Raw genomic sequence first — 25,320 nt, forward strand, 5'->3', positions numbered from 1 at the left:
TAAAAATAGCTCTGTGCCTTGGCAGGCCTATTAGGGAAGATTGGGGGCAGCAGCATTTATGGTAAAGTCCGGCTGAAGGGGGAGGATGCTTGGGTGGCCAGGCAAAGAGACAGAGATTTGGAGAAAGTTTCCTGGGATGGTGTGGTGTGAATTCTCTGGAGGGGCCATAGGGGAAGGGATGCTGTATTCCCCACTACAGGGGTGGGAGGTGATGATGTGGCAGTGGGGGCAGGGCAGAGGAGAACACCAAGGGATGGGAAGGCCCCCGTTGTGGGATGGAGACATCTGGCCTTCCATACCCTATTCCTGGGGAGAAAAGGAGGGAATCCCTTGTATGGCCCCACCCCATATTCAGGGAACTTCTAGACTTAATGATTTCACAGCTTTAAGTTTGCATTTGAACACACACACACACACACACACACACACACACACACACACACACACACACACGAAATTCAGCACCTCCCACCCCAAGGTATCACAGCCCTCATCTTAAACTCACTTCTGAGTCATTACTGCCCTTCTCTGGCATTTCCTTCCCTGTCTCCCAAACAAAACCTAGCAGTTTGACATCGCATTCTATCAGGCGACACTTAGCTAGCAACAGCTAGTAAATGAGAGAAGTGAATTCTACTAGTTATAGGAGGTAATGGACTGAGGGTTGCAGGACGATCAGGCCAGATTGTGAATATAGAGGCAGTTGCTCTAAAATACCATGCAGAGGCCGGGCTAGGTGGCTCGTGCCTGTAATCCCAGCACTTTAGGAGGCCGAGGCAGGTGGATCACTTGAGGTCAGTAGTTCGAGACCAGCCTGGCCAACATGGTGAAACCCCTCTCTACTAAAAATACAAAAATTAGCCGGGCATGGTGGTGAGCACCTCTAATCCTGGTTACTTGGGAGGCTGAGGCAGAAGAATGGCTTGAACCTGGGAGGCGGAGGTTGCAGTGAGGCAGATCGTGTTATTGCACTCCAGCCTGGGCGACAGAGTGAGACTCCATCTCAAAAATAATAATAATAATAATAACAATAAATAAAATAAAATACCATGCAGATGAGTGGAACTATGATCATTAAAGAGCCAATTCTTCCAGGCAACAATTTGTTTTTTGGGGTTTTTTGGTTTTGTTTTTCAGACAAGTTCTCACTCTGTTGCCCAAGCTGGAGTGCAGTGACACAGTCATATCTTACTGCAGTCTCGAACTCTTGGGCTCAAGGGATCCTCTTGGTTCAGCCTCCCGAGTAGCTAGGACTACAGGTGTCCACCACCGTGCCCGGCAAATTGTTTTTTTTCATATTTGTAGAGTCCGGGGTCTCACTTAGTTGCCCAGGCTGATCTCAAACTCCTGGGTTCAAACAGTTCTCCTGCCTGGGCCTCCCAAAGTGCTGAGACTACAGGCATGAGCTACCACGTGCATCCAGTTTGTTTATTTTTAAACTTAAAAAGGCTTTATTTTTAATTACTATGGATACATAATAGTTGTACATATTTTTGGAGTACATGTGATATTTCGAGACAAGTATGCAATGTATAATGATCAAATCAGGGTAATTAGAGTATCCGTCATATCAAGCATTTATCATTTCCTTGTGTTAGGAACATCCCAATTCCACTCCTTTAATTATTTTGAAATACGCAATAATTTCTGTTAACTCTATCACCCTATTGTGCTACTGAACATTAGATCTTATTCCTTCTATCTAACTGTATTTTTGTACCCATTAACCATCCCTCCAGGCAACAATTTGGAGAGTAGGGCTCTTTTAGATCCAGAAAGTGGGGATAAAATGGAAATACGGGGCTGGGCGCGGTGGCTCACACCTGTAATCCCAACACTTTGGGAGGCCGAGGTGGGCGGATCACCTGAGGTGGGGAGTTTGAGACCAGCCTGACCTACATGGAGAAACCCTGTCTGTACTAAAAATACAAAATTAGCCAGGCGTGGTTGCACATGCCTGTAATCCCAGCTACTCAGGAGGCTGAGGCAGGAGAATCACTTGAACCCAGGAGGCAGAGGTTGTGGTGAGCCGAGATCGCACCATTGCACTCCAGCCTGGGCAACAAGAGCGAAACTTGGTCTCAAAAAAAAAAAAAAAAAAAAAAAAGGAAATACAGTCATGCATTGCTTAATGACTGGGATATGTTCAGAGAAATGCAGTGTTAGGCCATTTCCTCACTGTGTGAACATCATAGAGTAACTTTACATAAACCTAAACAGTATAGCCTACTGCACACCTAGGCTATATGATACAGCCTATTGCTCCTAGGCTACAAACCTATACAGCATGTTAATGTACTGAATACTGTAGGCAACTATAACACAATGGTAAGTATTTGTGTATTTAAATGTGTCTAAACATAGAAAAGGTGCGATAGCCGTGGCACGGTAGCTCACACCTGTAATCCCAGCACTTTGGGAGGCCGAGGCAGGTAGATCACTTGAGGTCAGGAGTTAGAGACTAGCCTGGCCAACATGGTGAAACCCCATCTCTAAATAAAAATACAAAAATTAGGTGGGTGTGGTGGTGGGTGCCTGTAATCCCAGCTACTTGGGAGGCTGAGGCAGGGGAATCGTTTGAATCTGGGAGATGGAGTTTGTGCCTGGACAAGAGAGCAAGACTCTGTCTCAAAAAAATAGTATAGTATAGTAAATACATAACCAGTAACACAGTCATGTCTTATCAATATCAAGTATTATGTACTGTATATAATTGTATGGGCTAGACTTTTATACAACTGGTAGTGCAGCAGGTTTGTTTACACCTGCAATCACCATAAACACTTGAGTAATTCATTTCACTAACACATTATGATGGTTACAATGTTATTAGGTGATAGGAATTTTTTATCTCCACTACAATCTTTTTTTTTTTTTTTTTTCTGGAGACAAGTTCTCGCTCTGTTGCTCAGGCTAGAGTGCAGTGGCACGATCTTGGCTCACTGCAACCCCTCTGCCTCCCAGGTTCAAACAATTGTTCTTCTTCAGCCTTCCGAGTAGCTGGGATTTACAGGTGTGAGCCACCATGCCTGGCTAATATTTTTGTATTTTTAATAGAGACAGGGTTTCACCATGTTGGCCAGGCTGGTCTCGAACTCCTGGCCTCAAGCAATCCACCTGCCTTGGCCTCCCAAAGTGCTAAGATTACAGGCATAAGCCACCACAACCAGCCTCCATTACAATCCTATGGGACCACGGTTGTGTATGCCGTCTGTTGACTGAAACGTTGCTATGCGGCTCATGACTAAAAATGTGTTCTGGAGCGGTTTTGAGGAGGCAAAGTCAGTGACCTACATATGGACCAGCAGCAAAGGCCCATCAGACCTGCTCCAAGTGCTTGGGGATAAGGGCTAGGAAGCATTTAAGGGATTAGGTGTCTCATGGGCATTAAAGGGTAGGGCACCAGGGCTGGAACGAGAGCCTGATGGCTTCTCCTCCCCAAATCGCAATCCAACCTGTACCTCTTTCCTGGATTCAACGCAAATTAGGGCTACCTTGCTCTAGAAGAACCCCAAACCTTTGTCCAAAAATATTCTCAACCCAGGGCTTTGGTCCCTTTCATCCCTAAAACCCAGCGGCCATGGAGAGTATGCACAGTACATCCTTCCTCCCAAACTGAGTTTGGGTTGTTTTTCCTGGTCACTGGGTCCAAAGCAGGGAGGGTATTTTTAGGGGTATTCCCAAGACGAAAGGAAATCATGCTATCCCTGGGTTCCTCCCTCCCTTTTTTTTTTTTTTTTTTTGAGAAAGGATCTTAGCTCTGCAGCCCAGGCTGGAGTGGTGGTATCATAGCTCACTGCAGCCTCAAACTCCTAGGCTCAAGCAATCCTCCCATCTCACCATCTCAGCCTCCCAAGTAGCTGGTACTACAGGCACAAGCCACCATGCCCAGCTAATTTTTAAATTCCTTCCGTCCTTCTTTCCTTCTTTCCTTCTTCTTTCCTTCTTTTCTCTCTCTCTCTCTCTCTGTCTTTCTTCTTTCTTTGACAGAGTCTTGCTCTGTCACCCAGGCCAGAGTGCAGTAGCGTGATCTCAGCTCACTGTAACCTCCACCTCCTGGATTCAAGCAATTTTCATGCCTCACCATCCTAAGTAGCTGGGATTACAGGCATGCGCCACCACACCTGGCTATTTTTGTATTTTTAGCAGAGACGGGGTTTCACCGTGTTGGCTAGGCTGGTCTCGAACTCCTGACCTCAGGTGATCCACCTGCCTCAGCCTCCCAAAGTGCTGGAATTACAGGCGGGAGCCACTGTGCTCAGCCTAAATTTTTTTTCTAGAGGGTCCCCACTGTTGCTCAGGCTGGTCTTGAATTCCTGGGCGTAAGTGATACTCCTGCCTTGGCCGCCCAAAGTGCTGGGGTTACAGGCGTGAGCCACGCGGCCTTTTTATTTTTATTTTTCATATTGTAAAGATCAAAGTCAAAAGCAGGAGGAGACAACAAAGAGTGGGCAACTGATAGCAAGAGGGGAGGGGATAGTATTGCTAAGCAGCTAACCTCAGAAGTAGGAGAGGCTTGGGCCATTTTTTTTTGGAAATATAACATTGTGAATATTTCATCATTCTGTCATTAGCATTTTTTAAATTTTTCTTTTCTTTTTTTTTTTTTTGTTTTGTTTTGTTTTGTTTTGTTTTTCTGAGACAGGATCTCACTCTGTTGCCCAAGCTGGAATGTAGTGGCAGCTGTCACGGCTCACTGCAGCCCCTGCCGTCCGGGCTCAAGCATTCCTCCTGCCTTAGGCCCCCAAGTAGCTAGGACTACAGACAGGCACCACCACATCCAGCTAATTTTTGTATTTTTTGGTGGAGATGGGGTTTGTTCACATTGCCCAGGGTCTCCAATTCCTGAGCTCAAGCAATCCGTCTGCCTTGGCCTCCCAAAGTGCTGGGATTACAGGCGTGAGCCACCGCACCCGGCCTCATCATACACTTCTTGAGCTAGAAGACACTTTGCAAATAATCAACTTCAACTCCTTCATTTTGTGGTTTAGGAAGCTGAGGCCCAGAGAGGGGAAGTCACTAGCCTATTGTCACTCAAGTGATTGGGAGTCAAACTGGAGCCAGAACCCAGGTGTACCCTTCCGCTACACTCACTGCTCCCCACCCCCTCCTTCCGTTCTGGGCTCTGCAGCAGAAAGCTGAGTGAAGACTAGCCCTGACAAAGCTAGGGCTAGCTGTGGCTCCGACACTTGCTGAGGGAGTTAGTTGCACAGTCCTGGCCCTGGGGCTGCTTTGCGTGTGTATGGGTGTTTGTGTGTGCAGCGTTGGCTATGAGTGGCCAGCATTGGTGGCCATTGGCTGCTTAGCCTTGTGAGTGCTGAAGTAGAGGCAATGTGTGGTCACCTGGCCTGGTGACAGTGGGAGGGGAGAGGTGTAGGGGAGAGGAGGGGTGTAGGGGAGGGGTGTAGGGGAGAAAAGTGGGGGAAAGGAGGGGTGTTGGGGAGGGGAGGGGCGTAGGGGAGGAGTGGAGCTCCTGGTCAGCCGTGGTGTGCCCTGGCAGGGACTCCACACATGCCTAGGAGAGGGACATGTTTCCCTTTCTCTTCAGCCTCTCTGCCACTCCCACCTCCTCCTTGTACCCTGCAGGGGAGGTTGGGACCTGCTGCTTTGTTTTTTTGAGACTGCAGGCTTTATCAAATACTGCTATTGCCTGAGTCCAATAGTGTCGCCAAGTGTCCCTCTCTCCTGGCGTCTGATCGCTCAAAGCAAGAGGCCTATAGTCTTCGGCAACTCAGCCCCTCAGGAGAGAGAGTTGGAGGCTGCCGCAGAGGTCCAGAGGTCTCAGGACATAGGCTCACCTGTCATAAAAATAGCTTGGTTTTGCCAGGCACAGTGATGTGTGCCTGTAGTCCCAGCTAGTCAATAAGTTGAGGCAGGAAGATTGCTCGAGACTAGGAGTTTGAAGCCAGGTTGGGCAGCATAGAGAGACCCTATCTTAAAAAAAAAATAGAGCTTGGTTTTGGATCGTGATTTCTCTGTGCATTTTAGTGTATGATATCTTAAGTGGTAGCAAGAGGGAGGGGTGGCAAGGGAGACAGAAGGTGGGGACGTGGCCAAAGGGAAATTGCCAGGATGTCCCTCTTCCATGCCTATCCCTCTCCTCATTTGGGGTAGCATCCTGTGTCCACCCTACCCCAGGGAAGAATGAAAACAGATTAATCTGGGCACACTGGCTCATGCCTGTAATCCCAGCACTTTGGGAGGCTGGTAGACCACTTGAGGTCAGGAGTTCAAGACCAGCCTGGCCAACATGGCGAAACTCCGTCTCTACCAAAAATACAAAAAAAATTAGCCGGGCGTGGTGGCACACACCTGTAATCCCAGCTACTAGGGAGGCTGAGGCAGGAGAATCACTTGAACTCAGGAGGCAGAGGTTGCAGTGAGCCAAGATCACGCCACTATACTCCACAGCCTGGGTGACAGAGCAAGACTCCGTCTAAAAAACAACAACAACAATAAAACTGGGATTGGCAGAGTCTGACTCTGAAGACAGTGAAGTTGTGTGCCTTTGTATTTACTCATCTGAGCCTCCCCAGTTATAATCCAACAACTAGCCCCTTAGAAAACTCCTTATCCACCCCTAGCAGCCTCCATAGTCTTCCTATGATTATGGCTGGGGAAGGATTGGAGATGGAAGCCCAAGAATGGGACTGGGGAATATTGTAGAGGGAGGAAGGGAGGGGTTCAATTGAAGCTGTGTTTATTAATTCTTGGGCTTGAGTTTGCCCCACCCCTTTTGGCCCCAGGAACCTCTTTTTTTTTTTTTCTTTTTGAGACAGACTTTTGCTCTGTCGCCCAGCCTAGAGTGAAGTGGCTGGACCTCAGCTCACTGCAAACTTCACCTCCCTGGTTCAAGCGATTCTCCTGCCTCAGCCTCCCAAGTAGCTGAGATTTCAGGTGTGTGCCAACAGGCCCCACTAACAGTATTTTTTGCAGAGACCTGGGCAATGTTGCTGAGGCTGGTCTTGAACTCCTGGGCTCAAGGGATCCACCCACCTTGGCCTCCAAAGTGCTGGGATTACCGGGATTATAGGCGTGAGCCACTGTGCCCAGCTCCCAGGGCCCTCTTGATGAAGCATTTAAAATGAGTTTCTAGGCCAGGCATGATGGTGGCTCATGCCTGTAATCCCAGCACTTTGGGAGCCCAAGGAGGGCAGATCACTTGAGGTCAGGAGTTCAAGACCAGCCTGGCCAACATGGTGAAACCCTATCTCTGCTAAAATTTCAAAATATTAGCTGGGCATGGTGGCACGCACCTGTAATCCCAGCTACTTGGGAGGCCGAGGCAGGAGAATCGCTTGAACCCAGGAGGCGGAGGTTGCGGTGAACCAAGATTAGAGATCACGCCACTGCACTACAGTTTAGCAGCCTGGGCGATAGAGAGAGACTCCATCTCAAAAAATAAAATAAAATAGTCCAGGCGCAGTGGTTCCCGCCTGTAATCCCAGCACATTGGGAGACTGAGACAAGAGGATCGCTTGAGGCCAGGAGTTCAAGACCAGCCTGGCCAACACAGTGAAACCCGGTCTCTACTAAAAGTACAAAATTAGCTGGGCGTGGTAGCATGCACCTGTAATCCCAGCTATTCGGGAGGCTGAGGCAGGAGAATTACTTGAACCTGGGAGGTGGAGGTTGCAGTGAGCCAAGATCGTGCCACTGCACTCCAGCCTGGGCAACAGAGCAAGACCCCCATTTCTTAAAAAAAAAAAAAAAAAAGTGGTTTATTTCCATCCTAATACATTATGCTCCCCTCCCTACTCACCAGCCCCTACTCTGCATGCCACCAAGGCCCTTTTTCCTCAACTCCTTTTGCACCCACCCCAAGCCCCATTTAAACCCCTTTTCCTCATCTTAGCCCAAGAAGAAGCCGAATGCACCCTCTGACCTGGCCACACCCAAGATCGTGCCTTTTGACCTGCCTGAGACTGAGCCCTTTGACCTGAAGCCTGAGACAGTGCCTGAGCTCCCACCCTTTGACCAGACGCCTAGGGCACTGCCATATTACCTAGAGCCTGGGCCCCGGCCCACCCCAGAGGAGCCGACAGCCGGTGGGACTGTTTAGGGTCTCCCGGATCCCGTTCTGTGGGCGTGGGGTATCTCTCCAGTCCACTGTCAGCCCACAGCCTGGTGGTGATCACTGCCAGGAGGGCCACCATCCCCAGTCACTGCCCACTGTGGACGGGTGCCGGGTACTGTGAGAACACTGGCGTTATGCAGAGTTCAGGAGAATGGGATGTATACAGTGGGGATGGGAGGGGAATGGAAGGGGCCTCCCCACTTCTTGGTTTCTGTTTTTAGTAGTAAATGCTCCCCCACACTTAAGCTGCACCCGAAGGCTGCCTAGCATGAAGACGCATGGCTTCTGGTTCTGCCGTTCCCCCTGCTGCCTCCTCCTGAGGGACAACCCAGTTTGGCTCAAAGCCTCTTTGGAGAGGGCCATCATGAGGCCCAGGCCTGGGGTCTGTTCTGTGCCCTCTCCACCCACTCCCTGCAGCTGAGGAAAACATTTACACGTATTTTTTCCAGTTTCTTTTAGAAAATGCTTTGCAAAGAGATCGCTTATGTTTGCCAGATCCTGCCTTGGGTGGGGTGCCCAAAAGCTGCCAACTCACAGAGGCCAGGAGGGGGACATTCTAGCTGGCTCTGGCTCAGGACCTCTGGCCTTCCTATAGCAGAGTGTTTCTCAACTTAAAAAAAAAAGTTAAAAAAATTTTTTTTAGAGATGGGGTTGGACTGTGTTGCCCAGGCTGGTTCTGAACTCCTGGGGCTCAAGTGATCCTCCCACCTCAGCTTCCCAAAGTGCTGGGATTACAGGTGTGAGCCACCTCACCCAGCCAGTTTTTGTTGTTGGTGGTTGTTGTTGTTTTCATAATCACTCCCATATAGAGACCTTTTAGTTTTTTGGGGTTTTTTTTGTTTTTTTTTTTTTTTTGAGACATAGTCCTACTCTGTCACCCAGGTTGGAGTGCAGTGGAGTGATCTCGGCTCACTACAACCTCCACCTCCTCGGTTCAAGTGATTCTCCTGCCTCAGCCTCCCAAGTAGCTGGGATTACAGGCATGTGCCACCACACCCAGCTAGTTTTTGTATTTTTTGGTAGAGACGGGGTTTCGAACTCCTGACCTCAGGTGATCTGCCCATGTTGGCCTCCCAAAGTTCTGGGATTACAGGCATGAGCCACCGCCCCTGGCCCTTTCAATTTTTTTTTTTTTTTTTTCTGAGACAGAGTCTCACTCCGTCGCCAGGCTGGATTACAGTGGCACGATCTCGGCTCACTGCAATCTCCCCCTCCCTGGTTCAGCCTCCCGAGTAGCTGGGATTACAGGCTTGTGCCACCACACCCAGCTAATTTTTGTATTTTTAGTAGAGAAGGAGTTTCACCGTGTTGGCCAGAATGGTCTCGATCTCCTGACCTCGTAATCTGCCCACCTCGGCCTCCCAAAGTGCTGGGATTACAGGCTTGAGCCACAGCACCCGGCCCCTTTCAGATATTTTTAACCAAGCTGTTCATCTCCCTCATGAAATGTTCAAACAATAGATAAACTGTATATCTGTTTATGTACTGTGGCTCTTGGGAGTGGCACAAATCATTGTGATATCTAAGTCCCCTCCCAATCTCCAAGAATCAGTTTTCACCCTTTTGGACGCAATTTCACCCCTGCCAAGAATGCACGCTAGAGCAGAAGGGAGGGACACTTCTGCCCTTGGGGTCTCTCATCTCCTTGTCTTAGCAACCTCTAGCAGGGGTCCTGAATTTTAAAGATGTTCTCTCCCCTTCATCTCTCCCCTCCTCTGCACCCTCTTCTAACATACACTCTAAGCAGATCCTGGGTCTCTGAATTACCTCTCCAGTCTCATCCAGCCATTCCCAGGCAGTGGTTGGGGACCTAGAGCTGGTCAGCCTTAAGTCAAGAGAGCCTCTTACCCAGACCCATGTGGCATCTGTCCCTTCTCCCTAACAAATGTGAAGTGCCTGGCCAAGGGGCCAGATGTGTAATAGGTGCTCAATGACATTATAATCTTATAAAAATCTTCCTAAGCCAGATCTCAAGTTTAGACAGCAGGGTTGGGGGGTGGAGTGGAAGAGGCTAGGAGCCTCCCTGTGGCTCCTCTGCATCCATCGAGGATTGAGGAGCTATGTGTGCTTGGCAAAGGGCAGGGGGAGCTGTAATGCTTTTGTTCAGAGCTGGTCATTAAAGGTAACTCTGGAAACCAAGCCTATTGGGAGTGGTGGTTTTGTTTAATAAAAACGGGAAACAGAACAAGCAGAACCGTCCCTCCTTGCCATTCCCTGAGGTCCTTCCTTTGGCTTAGGAGCTCTGCCAGAGAAGTAGGGGTGGGACAAGGGTGCCTGGCCTGTGTGCCCAGGGTGGAGGGAGATGATTTTGGATTGTGTTTGTGGTGGTTGTACCAGCAAGCAGATGGGTGGGACCAAGACAGCACTCCAAGGCTGTGAGTCATGGGGGAAACCTGGCCTGGAGTGGAGAGGAAAAGCTAATGGTGAAATACTCTCTCCAGAGCCAGCCTATTGGACATCATCCCAGGATTCAGCTCAAGTTGTTTCGTCTCCTGTCCCCTGACCTTCCACCAAGAAGGCAGCTCCTATGGTGTAAGCCGTCACTCCAGGGGAAGCCTATGATGAATGGGGTTAGAGCCCCCAGATCCCTTACTGGTCTGGAGAGATTTCTAAATCCAGGAATAAACCTCCCCTTGGCCAGGCACAGTGGCTCATGCGAGAAATCTCAGCACTTTGGGAGGCCGAGGCAAGGGGATCACTTGAGCCCAGGAGTTTGAGGCCAGCCTGGGCAACATAGTGAGACTCTGCCTGTACAAAAACTACAAAAATTAGCTGGGCATGGTGGCATGCGCCTGTAGTTCCAGCTACTTGGGAGGCTGAGGTGGGAGGATCACTAGAGCCCAGGAGGTTGAGGCTGTAGTGACCTGTAATCATGCCACTGCACTTCAGCCTGGTTGACAGAACAAGACCCCATCTCAAAACAAACAAACAAAAACACAAAAATGGCCAGATGTGGTGGCTCGTGCCTGTAATCCCAGCACTTTGGGAGGCCGAGGTGGGAGGATCCCTTGAGGTCAGGAGTTTGAGATCAGCCTGGCCAACATGGTGAAACTCTGTCTCTACCAAAAAATACAAAAACTAGCCGGGTGTGGTGGTGCATGCCTGTAATCCCAGCTACTTGGGAGGCTGAGGCAGGAGAACTGCTTGAACCCAGGAGGCAGAGGTTGCAGTGAGCTGAGATCGCGCCACTGCACTCCAACCTGGGTGACAGAGTGAGACCATGTCTCAAAAAAAAAAAAAAAAAAAAGGGCGGGCACGGTGGCTCACGCCTGTAATCCCAGCACTTTGGGAGGCTGAGGATGGCGAATCACATGAGGTTGGGAGTTCAAGACCAGCCTGATCAACATGGAGAAACCCCATCTCTACTAAAAATACAAAATTAGCCAGGTGTGGTGGCACATGCCTGTAATCTCAGCTATTTGGGAGGCCCAGGCAGGAGAATTGCTTGAACCTAGGAGGCGGATGTTGCGGTGAGCCGAGATCGTGTCATTGCACTCCAGCCTGGGGAGCAAGAGCAAAACTCCATCTCAAAAAAAAAAACCAAAAAGAAAAACAAAAAAAAACAAAAAACCTCCTCTCACTAGGATTGCTTCCTTATGTTGTAGTTTGAGACCTTTCATGAGGCACTAGGAAGATGGCATTGGCTATAAGAAGTCTGCAGCTCTCTCCCCAGTCCCATTCACTTCCAAGTTCAGCTGGCAAAGACCTTTATCTAGGAAGCCACAGGCCAGGAAAACCAGCCAGCTCAGCCTTTAGGGGTGGGGTGGAGCAGGCAGCAGGGGTAGGGGAGAAGGGGGGGATGCTGGGGGTAGGGCAGAGAGACAAAGCGGATTTGTTTTCCAGCAGCTGGGGCTGTTTCCTGACTATTCCCTGCCTGTCACCCTTAATCCCTCCCTAGCCTATTCACATTGTCTGAGTTTAGTGAAAGGAGGGGCTCTCTCCACCCTTTGGTGGGGTGTGGGTGGGTTTTTAAGTCTGGGAGGTTATGAAGGAAAGATCAGAGCTGAATTTTTTTAAATATATATATATACTGGGGCTGCCGGGAAATTCCGGGTGGAGATGGATGAAGAGGGTTTAGATCCTACAATGATGTATAAGTCTTAAATGATACGCACTCCAGTAGCAGGCAGGGTAAGGGTGATTGTAGGAGCCCCAAAGTGAATGACTGGAAATCAGAGGGAATGCAAAGAGAAGTTGAGACTCTCCTACACTCAGAACAAGGAAAACACCCTTCAATGCCTCAGTGAATGATAAGAGTCAGAGGGATAAACAAAATGCCCTAGGATGCCCATGATCTGCACTAAGCCGCCTATGGCAGGTAGAGACTACAAGTCCCAGCATGCCCTGTGCCCAGGTCACTTTGCCTGCTGGGAGGTGTAGTTGGGTAACAGAGAGCTGGAGGTGGCTTGGTGCCCAGCAGAGCTGATGCCCAGATGAGAGAAGAGGTGGAGCCAGCATTCCCTCTTTGTCCCTGCTAATGCTATTGACAAGAAGGGAAGGAAGTTGGGAGAGGGTGTTCCTAGTTTTCAGTGTAAACCAGGAAACTCTGGGGGGATGTTGATGGGAGGGAAGAGGAAAGAGGTTGGGGGCTGGGGAAGGAATTTCTGTAGCAGGTGGTGCAGAGATACCGAGCGGCCTATGTATAGGGGTGTGTGTGTGTGGTGTCAGTGAGAGGACTCAGTTTATGTTGCCTTATTTTCTTAGGGGACAGGATTTTTCTTATAATTCTGGGAAATGGTCTTCAGAAAACCCTTTAGAAAAGTGACTATCTCTCATTCCTTCATTTGAAGTCACTAAAGGGAGTCTGGGCCAAAGAGATCCTATTGATGATCTTGGTCTGCCCTTTCCCTTTCTGTGCTCAGCCTCCCCTGCTCTCTGATGAGGGTGGAGGTGGGGGAGGGAGTGATCCAGAGATTCTGAAATGTTGGCCAGAGTCAAGCTCTTGGAAAATCTTCCCGGAATGGAAAGCAGTTCCGGTGCTAAGTCCTCCAAGGAGAAGACAGAAAAGCAAAGAACTGGTTCTGAGCTCCAGGGTCATGGGGAATCTGAGACCACCCATCCTACTCCTAGACCCCTGAGCTCAGGCTTTGTGCTGGGGGCAGGTGGTAGGGAAAGCAAGAATTGAAAAGTAATCTCTCCTCTATCCCAAGGTAGGGAAGTCACAACCAGAAGAAATGTCCAGACTGGGGAGAAAACATGTCCGTGGCTCCCAGCAAGCTTCTTCCTCTTTCCAATATCAATTTCTAAATGTGGGGGAGGGGGAGAATGACCACTGGTGGAGCCAAACAGTATGAAGGAGTCAAAGAAGGTGGAGGTGGGGGAGGGTGGATCACAGTTCTCCATCTCTAAGGCTGGTTCTGAAATAGCTTGAGGCCAGGAGCAGTGGCTTATGCCTGTAATCCCAGCACTTTGGGAGGCCAAGGCGGGTGGATCATTTGAGGTCAGGGGTTCGAGACCAAGCTGACCAACATGGTGAAACCCCGAGTCTACTAAAAATACAAAAAAATTAGCCAGGTGTGGTGGCGCATGCCTGCAGTCCCAGCCACTCAGGAGGCTGAGGCAGGAGAATTGCTTGAACCTGGGAGGCAGAGGTTGCAGTCAGCAGAGATCGTGTCACTGCACTGCAGCCTGGGCGACAAAGCGAGACTCCATCTCAAAAAAAAAAAAAAAAAAGAAATAGCTTGAGTCTGGGAAATGCACTTCCTTTACTTTACCTGCTTGGGTGGGTAGGTGCAGCTGTGGGCTCAAACCCCTACCTGCTTTCAACCTAAACAGACACTCCCACCACTTGCTTTTCGGCCTGGCTCGGGCAGTGTGCGATTTGCGGCACCAGAGGGCGCTCCGCCCATTTCTAAAGTGGAGCTGTGTCTCCCGAGGGCCGTAGTGGTTTAATATCATCTGCGGGTGGAAAGGGCTCAGGACAGGGTTGGACGACCGCAGAGATTTTAGCCCAAGTGCAATTATTACGCAACCCCATCTCCGACCCGAAGTTTGGTCCCCTGCTCCCGCGGTCTGTTTAGTCACCATTCGTTCAACACACATGTTTTTTAGAGAATGGCGGCGCGAGGCCGGGCGCGGTGGCTCACGCCTGTAATCCCAGAACTTTGGGAGGCCGAGGCGGGCGGATCACCTGAGGTCGGGAGTTCGAGATCAGCCTGACCAATATGGAGAAACACCGTCTCTACTAAAGATACAAAATTTAGCCGGCGTGGTGGCGGGCGCCTGTAATCCCAGCTATTCGGGAGGCTGAGGCAGGAGAATTGCTTGAACCCGGGTGGCGGAGGTTGTGGTGAGCCAAGATCGCGCCCACTGCACTCCAGCCTCGGCAACAGATCGAGACTCCGTTTAAAAAAAAAAAAAAAAAAAAACAAGGAGAGAGAGAGAGAAAGAATGGCGACGCGGGGTTGGGGGGCCGGAGATGGGTGATATGTTGCCCAGGCTGGTCTCGAACTCCTGGACTCAAGCCATCCTCCTGCCTCTGTCTCCCACAGCGCTAATATTACAGGCGTGAGCCTACACACATTTATTGAGCGCCCGCCAGTTTCCTGGGGACCACGAGCGTCCCATGCTCCCCTCTCTCCAGGATCGTCACCACCCTGACTCAGGCTCGCCCACGTCCGCCTCCTCCGACGCCTCTCATGTCCCTTCTCCTCTTCCCTTAGGATGAAGTGAAGCTGCCGGCCAAACTGAGCATCAGCAAATCGCTGAAAGAGTCGGAGGCGCTGCCAGAGAAGGAGGGCGAGGAGCTGGGCGAGGGCGAGCGGCCCGAGGAGGACGCAGCGGCGCTGGAGCTGTCGTCGGACGAGGCGGTGGAGGTTGAGGAGGTTATTGAGGAGTCCCGCGCAGAGCGTATCAAGCGCAGCGGCCTGCGGCGCGTGGACGACTTCAAGAAGGCCTTCTCCAAGGAGAAGATGGAGAAGACCAAGGTGCGTACCCGCGAGAACCTGGAGAAGACGCGCCTCAAGACCAAGGAAAACCTGGAGAAGACGCGGCACACCCTGGAGAAGCGCATGAACAAGCTGGGCACGCGCCTGGTGCCCGCCGAGCGGCGCGAGAAGCTGAAGACGTCGCGGGACAAGTTGCGCAAATCCTTCACGCCCGACCACGTGGTGTACGCGCGCTCCAAGACCGCGGTCTACAAGGTGCCGCCCTTCACCTTCCACGTCAAGAAGATCCGCGAGGGCCAGGTGGAAGTGCTCAAGGCCACCGAGATGGTGGAGGTGGGCGCCGACGACGACGAGGGCGGCGCGGAGCGCGGGGAGGCCGGCGACCTGCGGCGCGGGAGCAGCCCCGACGTGCACGCGCTGCTGGAGATCACCGAGGAGTCGGACGCCGTGCTGGTGGACAAGAGCGACAGCGACTGAGCCGCCCCCGCCGCCACCCACCCCATTCCTCGCTCCTTCCGAACTTCCTCTTTCGCATTCTCTCTCGGCCCGAGCTGGCTGAGATTTTTCTAAATTGAAAACACGCCCCCCTCCCCACACCTCCAGGAACTCCCCTCCCAGTCTTAGAGCTGTTAGGACCCGATGGGGAGGCAGCCCCCGCAGTGGACAGCCCCCGCTTGGACACAGTCCGAGTGGAATGGGAAGGGAATGGTCAATCCCTGTCCTGGTTGTCCAAGTCGGGATCTCAGAGGAAATTGCAGTGATTCCACGGTTAGGCCCCCCTGGGGAGGCTGCCTTCCCCTCAGCCTCTCCCCACACCACCCACCCAGCTGCTGTCATTCCGCTCACTGAGCTCTTCTTCATTCTCACCCCGACCCCTGGGGGACTCAAAGCCAAAACTGCCCAAAGAGGAAAGATTGAATCCTAAAGGGGATCCTTGCCCCCATGGGAGGCCCCCTACTAGAAGGACGTGAAAGCAGCTTTTGGGGGAAACTGAGGCAGTGGGGAAGACAGAGCAGAATGAGCCCTCACCCTGGCTGGGGGTCCAGCACAGGCTGTATCTGCAGAGGGTCCCAGAGGAACGCTGGAGTCAAGAGAAGCCCTGGGAAGGAGGGATGGGGAACGACATGCATGTGAGGGATGGCACACTGATGTGTTTATGCACCTGTACACAGGAGGCCATGGCTTTGGAAAGGAGAATGGAAAAATAGAAGAAGGTCGGCCGGGCTTGGTGGCTTGTGCCTGTAACCCCAGCACTTTGGGAGGCCGAGGTGGGTGGATCACCTGAGGTCAGGAGTTCGAGACCAGCCTGGCCAACACCCCATCTCTACTAAGCGAAAACCCATCTCTACTAAAATTACAAAAATTAGCTGGGCATAGTTGCGCATGCCTGTAATCCCAGCTACTTTGGAGGCTGAGGTGGGGAGAATTGCTTGAACCTGGGAGGTGGAGGTTGCAGTGAGCCAAGATCGCGACACTGCACTCCAGCCTGGGTGACAGAGTGAGACTCCATCTCAACAGAAGGAAAAAAAAGGAAAATAGGAGAAGGTGGAAATGGGTGAAGAGAGAAGTCCCCTCACTAGCTGCATGAGAAATCTATCTTACTGTGGTTCTCCATGGGCAGCAGGACCATTTTTCAGAATCAAGAGGGAGGACAGTGTGAGAAGGTGATGATCCAAAGAAGACAGAGAGGTCAGCCCCACCCGATCCCTCAAATGGGCTCTCGGAGGCACCCCCAGGGGCAGCCCATATCTCAAAGTCCAGAAAATTAGGGTCCCAGAAGGGGGCAGCAGCAGGCTGGGAGTTAGGAGGGAGAGCAGGGTGCTGGCCCTGCCACCAAGTTGAGAGCTGGAGGGGAGGTGGGGAGAGAACATCACAGAGCAGTCAGCCCTGGTTCACTCCTGGCAGTTTCTTCTCAAGCTCCTTCCCTAGCGGGGCATGGTGGCACATGCCTGTGGTCTCAGCTACTTGGGAGGCTGAGGCGGGAGGATCACCAGAGCCCAGGAGTTTGAGGCTGCAGTGAGCTATGAGGGTGCCTCTGTGCTCCATCCTAGGCAACAGAGTGAGACGCTGTTTAAAAAGGAAAAAATCCTTCCCTAGAGCTAGTATCCTAAAGCTGCAAAGCTAGCCCAGACCTCATTGGTTTCCTTGTCCTTGGGGTGCTTTTCCTGAATCTTTGGGGGTGAAGGGAGTGTTGCTCCCAGTCCAGAGGCCTGATTCTGTTTGGACCGGGTTCTCAAGACACGACCAGGTTCTCAAGACACGAGTCCCCTTGTTCCTCCCCATTAAAGGGGGTTTGTCAGAAGCAAGAACAGCCCCTCTCCCCAGTCACAGCCTGAAGGGAGGCCCCGAGAGCTTCCTCCTTCCCCCCACCTGCTCCTTACCTTCTCTGCCCTGCTTTTTAGAACTGCAGCTCATTGTTTTAAGGGATTGGGGGAGGGAGCCTGGGGACACAAACCTTTTATACAATACAAAGCTTTGCTTTTTTTTTTTTTTCTTCCTTTTCCCTTTCTCGGTTCTCTTCTCTCCTCTGAATGGCTGAAGACCCCTCTGCCGAGGGAGGTTGGGGATTGTGGGACAAGGTCCCTTGGTGCTGATGGCCTGAAGGGGCCTGAGCTGTGGGCAGATGCAGTTTTCTGTGGGCTTGGGGAACCTCTCACGTTGCTGTGTCCTGGTGAGCAGCCCGACCAATAAACCTGCTTTTCTAAAAGGATCTGTGTTTGATTGTATTCTCTGAAGGCAGTTACATAGGGTTACAGAGGGCAGGTGGGAAGGAGGGAGAAAGAGAGGGAGGGAGAACTGTTGGTATAAACTTGTCTCACATGCCTGGGGTGGGGGAAGGCCAGGGAGATAACAATAATTGCCAATTTATTGAGCCCTTACTCTCTACCAGGAACTGTTCTAAGCACTTTGGTATGCAATTGCTTATTTAATCTCATAACAGCCCCTCTAGGCAGAGCCTATCATTATCATTCCCAGTCTAGGTATGAGGAAACAGTGACTTGTCTAAGGTGCCATAGCTGGGAAGCAGTGGAGCTGGGATTCAAAGGCACCTGGATCCTCAATCTGTTTCATGGTTATAACCCTGTGTCTGTAACGGGTTGTACAGTCTGTTTCATGGTTATAACCCTGTGTCTATACAGGGTCTGTAACCCTGTGCCCCCTGGACCCACTTCCCTGCAGTCAGGGCATTAGCCCTCCAGACACACCCAGTTACTGTACTCAGCCTGAGCTTCCCACACACATACCCTTTGGAATCATAGGCCTAGAGGAGGCAGCCTAGGGCAGGGGAATATCAGAGGCCCTCAGAGGGCTGAATATCGGTAAAGAAAGTGCATGACATATCCCAGTTGTATCCACACAGCATATTTCAATCTCCCCACAACCCTGTGATGGGCACTGCTATGGTTTAAATGTATTACCCATATTTCTTTCTTTCTTTCTTTCTTTCTTTTCTCTCTCTCTCTCCCCCTCTCCCTCTCCCTCTCCCTCTCCCTCCCTCTCTCTCTCTCTCCCTCTCTCTCTCTCTCTCCCTCCCTCTCTCTCTCTCTCCCTCTCCCTCTCTCTCCCTCTCTCTCTCTCTCCCTCTCCCTCCCTTTCTCTCTCCCTCTCCCTCTCCCTCCCTCTCTCTCTCTCTCCCTCTCTCTCTCTCTCTCTCTCTCTCTCTCTCTCTCTCTTTCTTTCTTGACGGAGTATTGTTCTGTCACCCGGGCTAGAGTGCAGTGGCACAATCTCTGCTCTGCAACCTCCACCTCCTGGGTTCAAGTGATTCTCCTGCCTCAGCCTCCCAATTAGCTAGGATTATAGGCACGTGCCACTGCGCCCAGCTAATTTTTGTATTTTTAGTAGAGATGGGGTTTCATCATGTTGGGCAGGCTGGTCTTGAACTCCTGACCTCAAGTGATCTGCCTGCCTTGGCCTCCCAAAGTGCTGGGATTATAGGTGTGAGCCACCACACCCAGCGCAAATTTCATTTGTTGGAAACCCCACATTCATATGTTGAGGAGAATCAGAAGTGGGGCCTTTTCAAGGTAATTAGCATTAGATAAGGTCACCAGGGTGGGGCTCCCATCATGGGACCAGTGACTTTATAAGATGAGGAAGAGGGCCGGGCAAGGTGGCTCGTGCCTGTAATCCCAGCACTTTGGGAGGCCAAGGCAGGTGAATCACCTGAGGTCAGGAGTTCAAGACCAGCTTGGCCAACACGGTGAAACCCCGTCTGTACTAAAAATAAAACAATTAGCTGGCATTTTGGCAGGTGCCTGTAATCCCGACTACTCAGGAGGCTGAGGTGAGAGAATAGCTTGAACCCAGGAGGGGGAGGTTGCAGTGAGCCGAGATCATGCCATTGCACTCCAGCTTGGGTGACAAAGCGAGACTCCGTCTCAAAATAATAATAATAATAATATAATAATAATAATAATAATCAGATTCTTCCCATGTGGTGGCAAAAGTGACCATAAATAGCAGCAGGCTTATGGACTAACAGGTGAGCAACCCCAGTGAAGAGGGGTTCTTTCCAGATTTGTCCAGCCAGAATCTCAGCTGTCATACCCTGATAGGTCACATATCCAAATCACTATGGCTCTGACCAAACACAGGTCATGTGATCACTTGTAGAACCCACCTGAAATGTGGAATTAAGAGTAGTATTAATCAGGGCTCTTCAGAGAGACAGAACCAATAGGATGGATGGATAGGTAGGTAGAGGAGAGGGAATTTATTGGGGGAATTGGCTTATTTGATTATGTAGGCTAAGAAGTCCCACGGCGAGCCATCTGCAAGCTGGAGACCCTGGGATGCCATAGCTTGGCTCAGTCCAACTCTGAAAGCCTCAGAATCAGGGAAGCTGACGGTGTAACTCTTAGCCCAAGGCCAAAGGCCAGAGAACCCAGGAGGCCACTGGTATAAGTAAGTGCTGGAGTCCAAAGGCCAGAGAGGCTGGAGTTCTGATGTCCATGGCAGGAGAAGAGGAGAGTATCTCAGCTCCAGGAGAGAGACCAACTCAGCTATTTCTCTGTTTTTTGTGCTATGGTGGGTTAGGGGGAGCTGATTGGGTGGTGCCTGCCCACATTGAGGGCAGATCTTCCCCACTTCCTCCCTTCACATTCACATGCTAATCTCTTCTGGAAACACCTCATAAGTATTCCTTAATCTAGTCAAATTGACACCTAAACTTAACAATCACAAGTGAAGGAGGGCTGTTTTCTCAAAGGAAAACAGGGATGTAGTTACCAGTAGAAAAGGGAGGCTGGGTGCAGTGGCGCCTGCCTGTAATCCCTGCACTTTTGGAGTTTGTGGCAAGAGGATAGCTTGAGCCCATGACTTCGAGACCAGCTTGGGCAATATAATAAGACCCTTTTCCCACAAAAAATACAAAAATTAGCCAGGCAGGATGTTGTGTGCCTGTAGTCCCAGCTATTCAGGAGGCTGAGGTAGGAGGATTGCTTGAGCCCAGAAGTTCCAGGCTGCAGTGAGCTATGACCCAAACCATTGCACTGCAGTCTGGGTGACAAAGCAATACCCTGTCTCTATTTTTTTATTATTTTATTTTAGATAGAGCCTTACTCTCACCCAGGCTGGTGCAGCATTGCAATCTTGGTTCACTGCAACCTCTGTCTCCCGGGTTCAAGCGATTCTCCTGCCTCAGCCTCCCAAGTAGCTGGGATTACAGGTGCCCGCCACCATTTCCAGATAATTTTTGTATTTTTAGTAGAAATGCGGTTTCTCCATGTTGGCAAGGCTGGTCTTGAACCCCTGACCTCAAATGATCCACCCACCTGGGCCTCCCAAAGTGCTGGAATTACAGGCATGAGCCACAGGGTCTGGCCTATTTATTCATTTATTTTTTAAGGAGGGGGAAAAAAGAGAGAGAAAGATGGGCAGACAAAACAACAGATGGTCTTTCCAAATGATCTGTTTGTGATTCTGTGCCAGCAGCTGAGAGACTTAAAAAGACAGCCAGATCTAGTCCTTAATTTTAAAGGGTTTGCAATTAGTGGGAGAGGCAGCTGTTCAAAATAGCTCAAAGTGGCTTGGCACGGTGGCTCACACCTGTAATCCCAGCACTGTGGGAGGCTGAGGAGGGAGGATTGTTTGAGTACACGAGTTTGAGATGACTGTGGGCAACACAGCAAGACCCATCTCTACAAAAATGTTTAAATAAATAAATATTATTAGGTTGGTGCAAAAGTAATTGTGGGTTTTGCCATTACTTTGACAAAAATCACAATTACCTTTGCACGAACACAATAATATCCAGAAAGATCTTCAAGGCATCAAACAAACAAATACATCATAAGTAAATACAAGCTCAAAGACATGACTTAAGGTAAGAGAAGTAAAGCAAAGTGCAATGACAATACCCTGGAGAGGGGTTAATCCTGCTTGGGGAATATGAGAAAACTTAAAGGAAGAAGGGAGCTTTTCAGCTGTGATTCTAAACATGGGTAGGATTTCAATAGATACTGTTGGAGGCCAGAGGCAGCATTTTGCTTGATATTTGTGTCACCAGAACCTAAAAGTGTCTCAAACACAATTATAGTGGTTTATGTTACTTAGTGAAAGAGTAGGAATCAGGGGATTTCCAGGGACTTCTGCAGGGGGAGTGCTCCCTAAGTGCTGATATTAATGGAACTCAGCTCTAAGGGCTCCCAGGCTCTGTGCCTCTCTATTTCAACATTCCAAATTCCTGACAGAGAGACTCTGAGTAAGCCAGTTCACATTAGTGTTTGCCCTGAGTTTAATAATGCCCGCCAGGCACGGTGGCTCAGGCCTGTAATCCCAGCACTTTGGGAGGCCAAGTCAGGTGGATCACGAGGTCAGGAGTTCAAGACCAGCCTGGCCAACATGGTGAAACCCCCGTCTCTACTAAAAATACAAAAATTAGCCGGGCATGGTGGTGAGCGCCTGTAATCCAAGCTACTCGGGAGGCAGAGGTTGCAGTGAGCTAAGATGGTGCCACCGTACTCCAGCCTGGCAGAATGAGACTCCGTCTCAAAATAAATAGATAAATAAATAAACAAAAAATAAATAATCAAAGGCCAGGAGGACAGGATCATATAATACAGATGTGGCTGAAGGGACCCATTTCAGTGTCTGATTGCAGGGAGGAGGGGAAACTCCCAGGAAAAGAGGACCTGTGAGCTAGGCAGGTACACAATACATATGAATGAAATGCAAGCAGTGATACAGAGCAGGGAGGTTCTTCAGGCAAAACGAACAGGGTGAAAGCAGAAAGGCATAGGGCTGAAGTCTTGATTAATAATTATAGAATTATGGTGTGAGGCTGGGTGCGGTAGTTCAAGCCTGTAATCCCAGCACTGTGGGAGGCCAAGGCAGGCGGATCACCTGAGGGTGGGAGTTCAAGACCAGCCTGACCAACATGGAGAAACCCCATCTCTACTAAAAATACAAAATTAGCCGGGCGTGGTGGCACATGCCGGTAATCCCGGCTACTCGGGAGGCTGAGGCAGGAGAAACCCTTGAACCCCAGGAGGCGGAGGTTGTAGTGAGCCAAGATTGCACCATTGCACTCCAGCCTGGGCAAAAAGAGCGAAACTCTAGCTAAAAAAAAAAAAAAAAAAAAAAAAAAGACAAAGACAAAGAAAAAAAAAATTTTGGTGTGCTAGAACTAAAAGGGCTCTTGTTTTTTGTTTTTCTTCTTTGTGATGGAGTTTTGCTCTTGTTGCCTAGGCTGGAGTCCAATGGCATGATCTCAGCTCACTGCAACCTCCGCCTCCTGGGTTCAAGCGATTCTCCTGCCTCAGCCTCCCAAGTAGCTGGGATTACAGGTGCACACCACCATGCCCGGCTAATTTTGTATTTTTAGTAGAGACGGGGTTTCTCCATGTTGGTCAGGTTGGTCTTGAACTCCCGACCTCAGATGATCCACCCACATTGGCATCCCAAAGTGCTGGGATTACAGGCGTGAGCCACCGTGCCTGGATGTTTTTTTTGAGACACGTCTCACTCTGTTGCCCAGGCTGGAGTGCAGTGGCACTATCTCGACCACCGCAGTGGCTCACGCCTGTAATCCTAGCACTTTGGGAGGCCGAGGTGGGTAGATCACCTGAAGTCAGGAGTTCGAGACCAGCCTGACCAACATAGAGAAACCCCGTCTCTACTAAAAATACAAAATTAGCCAGGCACGGTGGTGCATGCCTGTAATCACAGCTACTTGGGAGGCTGAGGCAGGAGAATCACTTGAACCCAGGAGGTGGAGGTTGTAGTGAGCCGAGATCGTGCCATTGCACTCCAGCCTGGGCAACAACAGTGAAACTCCGTCTCAAAAAAAAAAAAAAAAAGAAAAAGAAAAGAAAAAAAGATTTGGTCCTGTCTGAGCCAGTGAAATTTTCTGTGGCTAGAATTTAGAATTGCAAGCCAACAGATACATACACAGAGACTGAACATTTTCAGCAGCAGCGTAAAGTCATGACAGGGGAAAAGCAGAACTTTTCCACAAACTCCCTCTGCTGAGGTTCCTGGAACTGCTGTTCCCGAGGTGTGGTTGTTCAAGTCTACTGGAATTTATGAGAGGTCTCAGTTTCTCTCCAACAACTCCCGCCTCCCCCTTTGCTTTTTGTATAAGATAATAATGCCTAACATATATTGAGGAGATGCAATATGCCAGATGCTATATTAAATGCTTAGCAGGTTGTCTCATTTAATCTTCACAACTACCTATGAGGTAGGCTTTTCCATATTGTCTTTTTTTTTTTGACAGCGTTTCCCTCTTGTTGCCCAGGCTGGAGTGCAAGGGCGTGATCTCGGCTCACGGCAACCTCCGCCTCCCGGGTTCAAGCCATTCTCCTGCCTCGGCCTCCCGAGTAGCTGAGGTTACAGTTGCCTGCCACCACGCCAGGCTAATTTTTTCTATTTTTAATAGAGACAGGGTTTCACCATGTTGGCCAGGCTGATCTTGAACTCCTGACTTCAGGTTGATCAGCCTGTCTTGGCCTCCCAAAGTGCTGGGATTACAGGCATGTGCCACCACACCCAGCTAATTTCGTGTTTTTAGTAGAGACAGGGTTTCTCCATGTTGGTAAGGCTGGTTTCAAACTCCCGACCTCAGGTGATTCGCCCGCCTCAGCCTCCTAAAGTGCTGGGATTACAGGTGTGAGCCACTGCACCTGGCTTAGGACCTGACTCTTATCTGCTATGCTGCATGGTCAGCTGGAGAGTATCTTCCAACAAAAAACACTTTAATGCAAATTCACTAAAGTTAGAATTATGTTCTCTATTTGCAGATGAGGATGCTGAGGTTCAGAGAGGTTAAGGAGCTAGCCCAAGGTTGCACAGCTTCTTCTGTGTCAGAGCCAGGATGTCTCGCCTCAGCTCCCCTCAGCTCTCAATTTAATGCAATTGCTTCTATCAACTGCTGTGATGGTCAAGGGAGGAGAGAATGTTTAGGAAGGAAGAGGAGGATAACAGCTCTAGATTCAACGCGAAGTTAAGTAAAATGACTAATAAGATATCAACGTTTGGGAGGCCGAGGCGGGCAGATCACGAGGTCAGGAGATCGAGACCATCCTGGCTAATACGGTGAAATCCCATCTCTACTAAAAATACAAAACAAACAAACAAAAACCTAGCCGGGCGTGGTGGCAGGTACCTGTAGTACCAGCTACTCGGGAGGCTGAGACAGGAGAATGGTGTGAACCTGGGAGGCGGAGCTTGCAGTGAGCAGAGATAGCCCCAGTGCACTCCAGCCTGGGCGAGAGAGCGAGACTCCATCTTAAAAAAAAAAAAAAAAGGTATCAATGTTGATGAGGAGGTCCCTGGTAGCCTTCAAGAGCTCTGTCCTATGAACAAGAGAGGGCAGAAACCACCTTGATGGAGCAAGTGGGGATGAGGACATGGGGCAATGAATGTGAAGTGATGGGGGTAACTTGTGGAAATAGCAAGGTCAGTATAGGAGAGAGGAAGGATCTTCAAGTCAGAAAGAAGAGAACAAGTGGAGAAGGTCAGGAAGGAGAAGAGAATTGAGAACACTCAAAGAGGGGAGAGGTGGGATCAAGAGCACTTCCATGCATTCATTATTTATTGAGCATCTATTATGTCAGCATGTTGACTGGGGAGTCAAGGGAGCCTGGAACAGAGAAGACACCTCTTCCTGGAACTAAAAGTATAAAGAGAAAGATAGATGAGAAACCCTATGAACAGAGCTGGGTATGGTGGCACACACCTGTAATCCCAGCTACTAGGGAGGGTGAGGCTGGCGGATGCCTTGAGCCCAGGGGTTCAAAGCTGCAGTGAGCTATGACCACACCACTGCACTCTTGCCTGGGTGACAGAGAGAGGTGCCAAACCCTGTCTCTACTAAAAATAGAAAAATTAGCCAGGGGTGATGGTGCGCAC

The 25,320-nt window shown here is 50.1% G+C and overlaps 1 protein-coding gene across 1 annotated transcript in view; it reads left to right on the forward strand.

Annotated features, from left to right (window-relative positions):
• Positions 1 to 17,674, forward strand: part of CAVIN1 (caveolae associated protein 1) — a 20,970-nt gene extending 3,296 nt beyond the window's left edge. The window contains exon 2 of the mRNA XM_019027719.4: positions 14,740 to 17,674. Coding sequence (XP_018883264.2) covers positions 14,740 to 15,441 — 702 coding nt within the window. The 3' untranslated portion in view covers positions 15,442 to 17,674. The remainder of the gene's footprint in view (positions 1 to 14,739) is intronic.
• The last annotated feature ends 7,646 nt before the right edge of the window (positions 17,675 to 25,320 follow it).

Source organism: Gorilla gorilla, chromosome 4, assembly GCF_029281585.2.
Source record: "Gorilla gorilla gorilla isolate KB3781 chromosome 4, NHGRI_mGorGor1-v2.1_pri, whole genome shotgun sequence".
NCBI classification, from domain to species: Eukaryota; Metazoa; Chordata; class Mammalia; order Primates; family Hominidae; genus Gorilla; species Gorilla gorilla.